General features: G+C 38.8%; 1 protein-coding gene across 1 annotated transcript; it reads left to right on the top strand.

Moving 5' to 3' along the window:
* The first annotated feature begins 353 nt into the window (after positions 1 to 353).
* On the top strand, positions 354 to 1,439 carry LOC101360076 (olfactory receptor 2AT4). Its single transcript, XM_012557157.2, has one exon. It carries the CDS (start codon positions 354 to 356, stop codon positions 1,323 to 1,325), a length of 972 nt encoding a protein of 323 aa, XP_012412611.2. The 3' UTR covers positions 1,326 to 1,439.
* The last annotated feature ends 12,274 nt before the right edge of the window (positions 1,440 to 13,713 follow it).

Genomic DNA, 13,713 nt, shown 5'->3' with positions numbered 1-13,713 from the left:
TCTGATTTTCCCAGTAGAATGTAAACTCTAAGAAGATAGAAATTTTGCCTGCCTTCTTCACTCTCATCACTGTATCCCCTGAATGCAGAATAATGTCTTTCATTTGGTAGGTGGCCAACTAACATTTGTCAAAATAAGAAAAGTAGAAATTTTGGGTTCACATGGTAGACGTGAATACCACAACTCATCATCAGTTCTCTAGATTTGGTTGTACATAATTATGGTTATATTAACTATACAGTAAATGTTATCAAAATCTCATTCCCAAATCCTTGGTTTCCACGGTTTCCAGATGCTCCTAGTGCCCACGTGACCCAGCTACCTATCTTCCAGAAATCCAGTTCTGTCTCACCATGGAGGCCACAACCTGTAATGGATCAGTGGAAGCCTCACCAGTCTTCTACCTGGTGGGTATTCCCTCTCTTCCAGAGTCCCTCTTCCTCCTAGTGTTTTTTATTTTCCTCTTCTTCTACCTTCTTATCCTTATGGGTAACGCCCTGATCCTTGTGGCCGTGGTGGCAGAGCCCAGCCTCCACAAGCCCATGTACTTCTTTCTGCTCAACCTGTCTGCCCTGGACATCCTCTTCACCACAACCACTGTCCCAAAGATGCTGTCCCTATTCCTGCTTGGGGACCACTTCCTCAGCTTTCCTTCCTGCTTACTACAGATGTACCTCTTCCAAAGCTTTACATGTTCAGAAGCCTTCATCCTGATGGTCATGGCCTATGACCGCTATGTGGCTATCTGCTGCCCACTGCACTACCCTGTCCACATGACCCCACAGACCAACACTACACTGGCAGCCACTGCCTGGCTCATCGCTCTCCTCCTGCCCATCCCAGCAGTAGTGAAGACCTCTCAGATGGCATATGACAACATTGCCTACATATATCACTGCTTCTGTGATCATCTCTCTCTGGTCCAGGCCTCCTGCTCTGATACCACCCCACAGACCCTCATGGGTTTCTGCATTGCCATGGTGGTATCCTCTCTGCCCCTTTTCCTGGTGCTTCTCTCTTATGCCCACATCCTGGCCTCGGTGCTTCGCATCAACTCCAGAGAAGGACGCTCAAAAGCCTTCTCCACATGCAGCTCCCACCTCCTGGTGGTTGGCACCTACTACTCATCCATTGCCATAGCCTACGTGGCCTACAGGGCTGATCTGCCTCTTGACTTCCACATCATGGGCAATGTAGCATATGCCGTTCTCACACCTATCCTCAACCCCCTCATCTACACCCTGCGGAACAAAGATGTCAAGGCAGCTATCACCAAAATTGCATGTCTTAAGACCCAGGCTGGGATAGGAGCTTCTGACTTTTAGATGCAGCTAATTATGCTCTCATGGCACCAATTAAAGTGCCTAGCACAAAGTAAGAACTCAATAAAGTTGGTGAATGAATAAATTAATTAATATAGAAGGGTTTAAAAAACTCCATTGGGCAGATAACTACAACAATTGTTCCCATCCTTTGGTCCATGACTTTCCCACTGGTGCGATGAAATAATGTTACTCTTTACCCTAAAGGAAATATTATGTTTTTGTGCAAAATTTTCCTATTTATTAATACCAGAAAACTTTATTAAATTTTTTCAAAAACCGATTTGCATGGCAAAACAAAAAAAAACCTTTGGAAGCCAAGTCAAAATACAAATAAAAAACTTATATCACAGGGAAACGGGAAATATTCCTAAGAATAAAGAGCTCATAATAATTTAGAAGAAAGAGACTAACATCCCTATGTAAAAATAGGCAAAATATATGAACAAATAGTTTAGAAAAAATGCAACGGTCTTTAAACTGTGAAAAGTTACTGTCTACCGTATAAAAAGAATACAAATTAAAACTACACTGAGATGCCATTTCTCATCTAATCAGATTGGCAAGAATTCAATAGTTTGACAACATGCAAGTGGGAATACAGTATTCTCCTAACCTGCTTGTGAGGATGCAAATTGATTCAACACTTTTGCAATATATACCCAAAGTACAAACATTTACCCTTTGACCCGGGACTTTCACTTCTAGGAATCTATTCCAAAGATACACTGGTAATAATTCACTAGGCTATTCATCCATTAATAGGGGGCTGGTTGAATAAACTATAAAAATGCATAATGCAGCTATAAAAAGGGGATGAAGGAAGCCCTTTATAGACCGATAGGGCATCATCTCTAGGATACACTGTTAAGAGCTTGTTGAGAAAAAGCAAGCTGCAGAACACTGTTTTTGTAAGAAAAGAGATAACATGTTTAAATTTTCAGGAAAAAAAAAGGATTAAACTCCTAAATTAATAGAGATGATTAGCTATAAAGGGAGGGAGGAAAGTAGGTGGAGGAGACAGGGATGGGAACAAGATTAATTGGAATGTACATTGTGACTTTAGATGTATGTAAATTTTTACATAATTAAAAGAAATCAAGAAGGAAAAAAAATTCCTCCTAATTTAAAATAAATAGAAATATTTGATCCTGGCTGTCTATCAAGTTGTGGTATGACCACACAAAAAATTATCATACGTGACTTTAACACAGTGCTCAACTTGAGAGGGCTATGTTATAAAGAGAAAAAAAAAATCAGAAAGACATCTTAAACATCATTGAAGAGTCTTTTTTAAAAAAAAAAATGTTTTACTTTTACTTCCTTAAAGTAGATTAGATATAAATTACACATTTCTATAATCAGAGCCGTTTTTTAACATTTCTCCAGTTTTTCCGCTAATGTCCTCTTTCTGTTCCAGAATCCAACCCAGAATGTCAAATTGCATTTAGTCATCATGTCTCCTTAGGTTCAATTCAAGGATCTTTTTCTAACTTCTTGAGATAAAAGTTGAGATTATTGATTGTCATCTTTCAGTCTCATCATTCTATAAGTCTCCCTCTAAGTACTGCTTAGTGCTTAGTACTGCTTACTTCATCTCACATACTTTGGACACGTTATCCAGAGGGATCAGTCCCTGGAGAAGGACATCATGCTTGGTAAAGTAGAGGGTCAGCGAAAAAGAGGAAGATCTTCCATAAGATAGATTGACACAGTGGCTGGAACAATGGGCTCAAAGATATCAGTGATTGTGAGGATGGCTCAGGACCAGGCACTGTTTTGTTCTGTTGTAAGTAGGGTCGCTATGAGTCACATCCGACTCGACGGCACCTAACAACAAGCACTGCTTTAAGTGTTGTATCTCACAAGTTTTGTTATGTCATATTTTTATTATCATTTTTTTCCAAAATATTTCAAATTCCCTCTGTGATTTCCTCGTTAATCCGTGGATTATTTATCATGTTGCTTTATTTCCAAGTTTATGCGGATTTCTGTTACCTATCTGCTTTTTGTTTCTAGTTTATTTCTACTATGGTGAGATAACATACTTTGTGTGATTTTAATGCTTTCAAAACTGTTGAAACTTGCTTTAACACCCAGAATAAGGTTTATTTCAGTAAATAATTCATGTGTGTTTGGGGAAAAAAAGAGTATTGTGCAGTGTTGAAGTGTTGTGTTCTATATGTGTCAATTGGGTCAGGTATGGAAATTGTATTGTTCAGATCTTCTATATCTTTTCAGACGTTGTGTCTGCTTATTCTATTACTGAGCAAGGTGTGTTAAAATCTCCAACTGTGACTGTGGATTTGTTTTACTTCTCCTTTTAGTTCTGTGAAATTTTCATTACATAATTTGAAGCTATGTATCAGATGTGTACAAGTTCAGGATTATTTTATCTTTCTATTACTAAATAGAAATAGAAATGATCTTTTATTATTATGAAATGTCCCTTTATCTACTTCTTACTTTAAATTGTATTTTATCTTTTATTATTATAGTTATTTCTTTTGGTCATTATATTTATGGTATATCTTTTTCCATTATTTCAATTTCTAACATTTTGTGTCCTTATAGTTAAAATATTTCTCTTATAAACAGCATATAACTGTGGGTTTTCAAAAATCTACTTTGACAATATTTGTCTTCTACTTGGAGTGTTTATTTTGCTGAACTATTTTTTAATTCTCTTATTATTGTTTTAGTTACCACGTAAATTTAAAAAAATGCACCCTTGAATTTATTCCAGAAAACCAGAGTTAGTACTTTAATCATTTCCTAAATAATGCAAGGGGTCCTGAAACAGTTTAATTTCTCTTACATGCCTCCTACCCCTTTGTACTATTAGTCATATATTTTTATTTTGTATACTTTATATACCCTGCAAGACATTATTATGATTGTTATTTTAAATAGTTGATATTGACATATTTACTCTCTCCAGTGCTCTTAATTCCTTTTTGTAGACTCAGGTTTCCATCCGATGTCATCTTCCTTCAGACTAAAAAACTCCCTTTAGTCTTTTTTTATTGTGCAGATCTGCAGCTGACAAATTCTCTCATTTTTTGTTTGTCTGAACAAGTCTTTATTCTACCTCCTTTTTTCTCTAGATGTAGTTTTTTTAAATCAACTTTATTGAGGCATAATACCCAAACAATAAAATGCACCTATTTTAAGTGTACAATTTAATGCGTTTTAACAAATATATATACCAATGGAACCACCACTACAATCAATAAATAGAATGTCTTCATCAACCCAGTTCCCTGGTGCCCATTCCCAGTCAATCTCCTCTCCTAACTCTGTCTACAGGTGAACCTTGATCTGATTTCTGTTACTCTAGATTAGACTTGTCATTTTTAGAGTTTCATATAAGTGGAATCATGCAGTAGACACTCTTTTGTGTCTGGTTTCTGCTCATGATGCTTTTGAAATTCATCTATGTAGTTGCATGTATCAATAGTTCATTCTTCTTACTAATAAAATTATTCTATTGTATGGATACATTTCATTCACCAGTTGATGGGTGTTTGGATTGTTTCCTGTTTTTGAATATTTATAAATAAAGTTTCCAAGAACATTTTTGTACATATGTATGAAGATATGCTTTCATTTCTTTTGGGTAAATACCTACAAGTGGAAGTGCTGGATCATACGGTGTTTGTTTAATTTTATAAGTAACTCTGCAACTGCTTTCCAATGTGGTTGTACCATGTTACATTCCAATAAGCAATGTATTATCATTCCAGTAGCTACACATCCTCATCATCACTTGGTATTATCTGTCTTTTTAATTTTAGCTTTTCTAATGAGTGTGTAGTAGCAGCTCATTGTAATCTTATTTTGCACTTTCATGATGACTAATGTCATGGATTGAATTGTGTCCCCCAAAAATAAGTGTATCAATTTGGCTAGGCCATGATTCCCGGTATTATGTGATTGTCCACCATTTTGTCATCTGGTGATTTTCCAATGTGTTGTAAATCCTATCTCTATGATGTTGATGAGATGGGATTAGTGGCAGTTATGTTAATGATGCAGGACTCAGTCTACAAGATTGGATGGTGTCTTGAGCCAGTTTCTTTTGAGATGTAAAAGAGAGAATCAAACAGAGAGACGTGGGTACCTCATACCATCAAGAAAGTAGTGCCAGGAGAAGAGTGAGTCCTTTGGACCCGGGGTCCCTGCACTGAGAAGCTCCTAGTCCAGCAGATGATTGATGGCAAGGACCTTCCTCCAGAGCCAACAGACAGAGAAAGACTTCCCCTGGAGTTGACACCCTGAATTTGGACTTCTAGCCTCCTAGATTGTGAGAGAATACATTTCTCTTTGTTAAAGCCGTCCACTTGTGGTATTTCTGTTATAGCAGCACTAAATACTAAGACAACTAATGATGCTGAACATCTTTTTATGTGCCCATTAGCCATTCATATATCTTCTTTTTATAATGTTTGTTAAAATATTTTGCCCATTTAAAAAAGTAAGTTGTTTACTGTTATTAATGAGTTATAGGAGTTCTTAATGTATTTTGAATATAAGTCTTTTGTCAGATATATATATGTATATTTTTTACATACTTTATATGTATATATGTGTGTACATATTTTTCCCCGTTTTTTGGCTTTCCCTTTAATTTTCTTAACTATGTTATTTAGAGAAATTTTTAAAATTTTTATAAAAGCTAATTATCTTTTTTCTTTTATATTTCATGCTATCTTGCCTACCTCAAGATTTCAAAATGTTACCCTATATTTTCTTCTAGAAGTTTTATAGTTTCAGTCTTTAACATTTAGATTTATAATCCATTTTGAGTTAATTTTTTATATGATGTGAGGTAAGGATCAAGTGTCACTTCTTGCTATATGGATATCCTGAAAATCATGTAGCATACATTTTCCCAATTTATTCTTCTTTTTCAAAATTATTTTGGCTCTTCTATGTCCTTTGCATTTCCATATTCATTTTAGAATCAGCTTATCAATTTCTCCAAAAATGCTTGCTTGGATTTTATGGAGATTGCATTGAATCTATACAACAAAATGAGCATAACTGACATCTAAATAAAATTAAATCTTCCAACCCATAATCATGATTTATCTCTCTGTTTATTTAGTTCATCTTTAATTTTTCTCAGCAGCGTTTTGTAGTTTGGGATCTAGGTCTTGCATATGCTTTGTTAAATTTATCTCCAAGTACTTCATGTTATTTTGATACCATTAATGGTATTTTTATTTCAATTTCCGATTTACTGTTTGTACATAGAAATAAATTCGATGTTTTGTATAGTGATTTTGTATCCTGTTATCTTGCTAAACTCACTTATTAGTTCTAGTAGCTATTTTTAATTCCTTAGGCTTTTTAGCATACATGATGAGGTCATTCATGAATGTTGTGGTTGTTGAGTGCTGTAAAGTTGATTCTAACTCATAGCGACCCCAGGTGACAGAGAAGAATTGCACCATAGGGTCTTCTTGGCTGTAATCTTAATGGAAGCAGATCTCCAGGTCTTTCTCCTGCGGAGCAGCTGGGTAGGTTCGAATTGCCAATCTTTCGGTTAGCAGACAAGCACTTGACTGTTGTGCTACCAGGGCTCCATTGTTCATGAACAAAGACAGTTTATTTCTTCATTTCCAATATATATACTGCTCATTTCTTGTTTTTGCCTTTTTTGCACTGGCTGGAACCTCCAGCATAATGTTGAATAGAAGACATGCTTGTCTTGTTCCTAGTCTTAGGGGACAAGGCATTCACTTTTTCACTATTAAATATGATGTTGTCTTTGGATTTTTCATAGAGGCTCTTTATCAGGCTGAGGATGTTCTTTTCTATCCTCTACTTTTCTAAGAGAGTTTATTATCAGTTCTGTTTTTATAAGACTTTCTCAGTGAGTATAAAATTCTAAGGAGCCCTAGTGGCGCAGTGGTTAAGCTTGGCTGCTAAGCAAAAGGTCAGCGGTTCGAACGCATCAGACTCTCTGTGGGAGAAAGATGTGGCAGTCTGCTTCCGTAAAGATTTACGGGCTTGGAAACCCTATGGGGCAGTTTCACTCTGTCCTATAGGGTCGCTTTCAGTCGGAACTGACTTGACAGTAATGGGTTTGGGTTTTTTGGTTTATAGACGTCTTGGTTGGAAGGTTCTTTCTCACAGCACTTTAAAAATGTCATCCCGTAATATTTGGTTTCCATAGCTTCTATTGGAAGAAAGTTATCAGTCCTATTGTTGCTACTTTAAAAGACATATAACTTACTTTCTCTTGCTGCTCTTTAGCTTTTCCCTTCATCTTTGGTTTTCATCAGTTTGACTATGATGTGGTGTAGTTCCTTTTTGTTTTCTTTTTGTCTTGGGATTTGATGAGCTTTTTAAATCTATGGGTTGATATTTTTTTCATCAGTTTTGGACATTTCTCAGACATTATCTCTGTACACATCGTTTCTGCATCTCTCTGTCCTCTCTTTCTGGAACTTGAACTGCAAGCATGTTAAACATTTTGACCAGGTACCACAAATTTTTGTGCTCTGTTATTTTTTTCTTTTTACAATTTTTTTTTTTTATTTTTTTGGGTCAGTTTGTGATTCAGTTTGGATATTTTCTATTGATCTGTCTTCCAGTTCACTCATCCTTTCTTATTTACACCAATCCAAACAGTTATTAATTTAACATACTACATTTTTCAGTTCATACAATCTTTATTAGAGATTCTAATTTTCTCTTGAAATTCTCCTTCTCTTACATTTTGTCTATTTTTCCTCTAATTTCTTGAATATATTGATCATAGCTATTTTAAAGTCCTTGTCTGATAATTCTGATATCTGAATCACCTGTATATCTGTTTGTCTTAGGCTGGGTTCTCTAGAGAAATAAAATCAGTTAAGTGTATAAATATATATATATAGAGAGAGAGATTTATATCAAGGAAATATGGTTCACATGGTTGTAGAGGCTGTAACGTCCCAAGTCCATGGGTCAGGATAGAGGCTTCTCCTGATTCACGGAGCCACAGGGGCTGATGAACCCAAGATCGGCAGGCCACAGAGCAGGGCTCTTGCTCACAGGCTGTGAAGATCAACGAATCCCAAGACTGGCAGGCAAGACCACAGGTAATCTGCTAGCTCAAGTCTCAAGAACTGGAGGCCAGACAATCAGGAGCCAGCTGCAGGATCCAGAACCAGCAAAAGCCCCAACAAGAAGAGAAGGAAGGGCTAGGCAGTGGAGGGCTGAGAGATGAAGGCTGAGGGGTGCAGTGAGCCACCACAGGCCCTGCTCCTGCTGGTACCAACTCACAGCAGATTCCATCATGGGGGTGGTCACATATCAAATCTCAACAGGGAGGTGATCACAACATTATACAACTACCAAAACACTGAGATTGGCCCAGCCAAACTGACACACAATCTTAACCATCACCCTGTTTTTCTCTTCTTGGTTTTTGCTCATTTGGTCTTATTGTTTTGTTTTGTTTTTTACCTTGCCTCATATTTTTTTACTGGATGCTGGACACTGAAGATGAAAAATTTAAAGCTCTAGATGATTTATCTTCTTCCAAAAAGGGTTGTTTGTTTCTAGTAAACAGAGTACCAGTGGATCATCTTTGTTGTGGGTTGGTTTTATGCTATATTAGACCTATATTTGCCCTTACTTTTAGGGTTTGCCCTTACTCATAGACTCTGGCATTTCCAGAGTCTCAGTTGAAATCATGAGGTGCCTACCAAGGCCTCTCCACTTGGATGGGTCTTGAACTCCAAACTCTGGCCCCCCAATATCATGTGACTGCTAAAATCTTTTCACAGCTCCTTAGTCTTCCAGCTGTTGTATTCCACTGGGTTCTTGAAGTCTTTCCCTGAGCTTGAACATCTTACAAGTTGGTCAATGACTTGAAGGAAATTTATACACAGATTTTAAGTTTTCTTCTCTGGAGTACCCTTCTCTCCAGGATTTTTCCCCTCAAGTTCCAGCCCACTTCGGCAATCCAAACTCCAACCTCTGTCTCCTCAGCCTAATTGGACTGCTCTTTTTACTTGGGCTCTAGTCTCTCATCCTGAATTGAGAAATGCCCTCAGGTAAAATGCTGTGGTCATGTTGAGCTCACCTCATAAACCTCCCTTCTCTCAAAGATTGCAGTCCTTCAAGGCCTACTATTAGTTGCTCTCTGAAACTATCAAACAGTTGTTTTACATATTTTGTCCAGTTATTACAGTTGTTTTTGGCAGGACAATTAATTCCTAACAAGTTACTCTGTCATAGCCAAAATTTAAAAGTTCTCTTTGAATTTTTGAGATAATACACACTATTATTTGAGTTCACTGCTCTGACTTATTTATTGAATAAGGTATTCATGGCTGCTAGTTTTTAATGGAACCTAAGCAAAAGTAGGTTCTGCAGCAGGTATATGCTTTAAGACAAGCTGCTCTGTACTTGGGCTTATGACCTAGCAGAGGCAATGGGGTTTAAAGTGTTGGTGGCAGAGAAGGATATTGTATGGAGCCTCTGCAAATAGTTCTTCAAAATATGCTGACACCACCCAAAAGTGAGTTACCGTTGCATTGCAGTCCCATTCAGGAAGGCCCTGAAGGATCATAAAGAAGGTAAATCTTTCTGGTGGGCAGAACATCTGTCTTTTTACCTGGTGAGTTCACCTCAACTGGAAGGTGAAATGGCAAGAGGTATGGACCTATATCAGTTTATGGGCAGTGGCTAATGATTTTGCTGTGGATATTCAGGAACCTGGAAAGAACAATATATAAGGATTAGTGAGAAGGAAGTGAGAAGATTTAAGGTGGTAGACCCCTCAGAATGGGCACAAATTGTGAAAGTATTTTTGTGACTATTTATGCCCTCAGATAAAGAGCTGGGGTCATGTGAAGCTCACCTAATGAACCTCCCTTCTCTCAAGGATTGTGGAAAGAGCATCCATTGCAGAAAATGCTCTCCAAAATCAGCAAGAGTGAGGAAAATCAGGTGGACGAGATGATCCATCCCATGGATATCAGTCAGGCTTGTTCCCAGCCAGCTCAGTTTTTGCTCAATAGATTAATAAAAAATGGCCACAGTGGCATGAATTGAGGTTATGCATGTGCTCATTAAGGTTGATCTAGCTACTGCTTCTGCTAAGTACCCAATAAGCCAGCAACAAAGATGAACACTGAGTTCACGACAGCAACCATTACTCAAGGGAACCAGCAGCTACTGGGGGGCGGGTTAATTACACCAGACCCTTCCATCATTGGGGGCAGCGATTTGTCTTTATTGGAATAGTCACCTTTTCTGAATATGAATTTGCCTTTCTTGCTTACAGTGCTTCTGCTAGCATCACCTTCTACAGACTTGATAAATGCCTTATCCATCATGATATCCCATATGACCTTGCTTTTGACAAAGTAACTAATTTCATAGCAAAAGAAGTGAAGCAGTAAGTCTCACGTCCATAGAATTCACTGATCTTACAATGTGTCCCATCTCACAGAAGCAAGTGTGTCTTAGGCTGGGTTCTCTAGAGAAGCAAAACCAGTGAAGGGTATAGATAGACAGACAGACAGACAGATAGATAGTTAGATAGACAGAGATAGATTTACCCCAAGAAAATGGCTCACATGGTTGTAGAGGCTGGCAAGTCCCAAGTCTGTGGGTCAGACATCAGGCTGGAGGCTTTTCCTGATTCATGTAGCTTCAGGGGCTGACAAATCCCAAGATCAGTAGGTCAGACAACAGGCTGCTGGCTCACGAACTGCAGAGGCTGATGAATCCAAGATTGGCAGGTAAGATGGCAGGCTGCTAGCTCACAGACTGTGGAGGCCAATGGATCCCAAGATTTGCAGGCAATAGGAAAGGCAGCTGACTTAAGCCTCAAGAACCAGAGGTCAGATGATGATGAGCCAGATCAGGATCCAGAGCAAGCAAGCGAGCTTTGCCAGAACATCTATACATATATTGGATGCAGGCCACACCCCCCAGGAAACTTCCCTCACAACTGATTGACTGATCGCATCAGGTAACATCAAGGAGGATGAATATGTCATTACATAACTGCCAAATTACATCACTACATAACTGCCAAACAACTGAGAATCATGGCCCAGCCAAGCTGACACGTAACTTTAACTATCACATTCCACCCCTTGTCAACTTGGCATCTGTACACATGTCCTTAAACTATACACAATCTCTAAATAAAGACAATTACAAAGTCATACTTGTGCCTAACATGATACTACTAACATGCATACAACCAAAAACACACTAGCCCCGTTTACATCTTATATTTTATAAGTGAGGAAAACAAAAATGTTTGGTGTACACATACAAGGGAGAAATTCTCATTTACAATTACAGTCCTCATTTTTGCAACTGGTTATGTGGTTGTAACTGGCATTTAGAACTACCTTCTTCCACCACTCGTTTCGTATTCCCTTTACCCTCAGCAAGCACCTCAGCTGGTCGTGGTTCTTTGCTTGGTGGGGTGACCCAAACCTTCATTCCTGAAGGGTCTGGGACATTAGTAGCCATGTCAGAATTGGGTTGCTGTAGTTTTCCATTGACTTTAATCACTGGGCATGGTAGTACTAAGAGACGCCCTAGGGGATCTCTTGTATTCCAGACATGCTGCTTTTTACCTCCATTATGCATCATCAATCCAATTTCCCCTTGATAGTCAGGGTCAATCACACCAGCCAGTATGGTAACTCCCTTCTTCGCCTGTTGATCCAGAGGCATAAGGAGCCCAAAGTGGCCAGGTGACATTCTTAACTTCCAGTTCAATGGAATCAGTGATGTGTCTCCAGGTGGGAGCATTACTCCTTTTGGAACTAAGACCTCTAGACCCACAGAGTATAGAGTGGCAGGGACAGGAAGCAAAAATTTTGCAAGTGTGTCACTAAGGGTAATAGTGAATGGTGCCACTCCCATCTCCACTCTTTGATTCCTGGAACCATGAATCCTGGCTATGGGAGAAACAGCACCATACATTGGACACTGGTTTAGAGCATATAAGCCTCCTGGAGAACCTTACCCCAACCCTACAATGTGTTGTCACCTAGTTGACACTGTAATTGTGTCTTTAGAAGGCTATTCTATTGTTTTACCAAGCCAGCTGCTTCAGGATGATGAGGAACATGGTAAAACCAGTGAATTCCATGAGCACAGGCTCATTGCTGCATTTCATTTACTATGACTGTGAAGTGAGTCCTTTGATCCGAGGTGATGCTGTGTGGGATACCATGACAGTGGATAAGGCATTCTGTAAGTTCACAGATGGTAGTTTTGTCAGAAGCATTGTGTGCAGGGAAGGCAAATTCGTATCTAGAGCAAGTATCTATTCCAGTAAGAAGAAAATGCTGCCCTTTCCATGATAGGAAGTAGTCCAATGTAATCAACCTGCCCCCAGGTTGCTGGCTGATCACCTCGAGGAATGGTGCCGTATTGGGAATTAGTGTCAGTTCAGAGCCAGTATCCAGTAAACCCAGAAAAGTCTAATAATTTCCTTTACCCCAGTGAACAATTACTCTTTATAAAAGGCTGTAGATCCCTTTGGGGAAGGATGGAAGAAAGATTAACAGTATACATTTTTGAAAGTGTAGTGGAGTCCTCCCTCAAGGGGATCTGGCCTCCCCTTCATTCAAGGAGTTGTGGGTATGTAAACTTGCTCAAGTCTGGGAATTGACTGAGGAGCAATGACTCTCTATTCTGGCCATATGAGTTAGACTGCCATTCACTTGACCTAGAATTCTTCTGCTTGTACAGATCAAATAAATATTTTGTAGATTTCCCATCTATTTCACTCCTAGGGACACCATGACTACGTAGCCAAGGCCATAAATCCATAAGAGTCAGATTATTATGATTACTTCATTGCCCATTACAGTAACCAAGCCCACCTTGTCTTTGTTGTTTGAGTGCCACCAATTGGCCCCTACCACCATGAGGTCCAATCAACCCCATTCTAGTTAGGTGTCTTAATTTAGTTAGGGCAGTTTCCACTGTTAAATATGACTTACATAAAATAGAAGTCACAGCAGTCTTCAAGGATCTGGGGCTCCCTTCACAAACTTTTTCCTCACCGTTGTGGTAAAAGTTATGTCCTCCTGGCATTCCATGTGTGGGTCTGTGGGTCTAACCTGATAAATCCACTCTAGCATGCCAATTTCTCTAAGCCTTTGGATACTGTCTTCTACAGTACACCAAGACATGTCTGCTACTTCAAGTCGATTTAACGTAGGCTGCTGTATATCCATGTGTGGGGATATGTGCCATTAAAATATGGATGTATAAAGGCCTCTATGCTGCACAACATGTTGAGACTTGTCCCCAACATGTTGAGACTTGTCACAACTTGTTTTTCCAAACCCTTTACTGATTGGCTTGTTTACCTGAATTCCTCCTCCCTTGCCCGAAACTTATTGTT

The sequence above is a fragment of the Trichechus manatus genome, unplaced genomic scaffold (genome assembly GCF_000243295.1).
Source record: "Trichechus manatus latirostris isolate Lorelei unplaced genomic scaffold, TriManLat1.0 scaffold00088, whole genome shotgun sequence".
In the NCBI taxonomy this organism is placed as follows: domain Eukaryota; kingdom Metazoa; phylum Chordata; class Mammalia; order Sirenia; family Trichechidae; genus Trichechus; species Trichechus manatus.
Note: the sequence above shows the minus strand (reverse complement) of the source record. Positions and strands in the feature narration are given on the sequence as shown.

What these genes read in the sequence shown, in the direction of transcription:
- LOC101360076 (XM_012557157.2), top strand. Translation starts at nt 354, where the DNA reads ATGGAGGCCACAACCTGTAATGGATCAGTGGAAGCCTCACCAGTCTTC.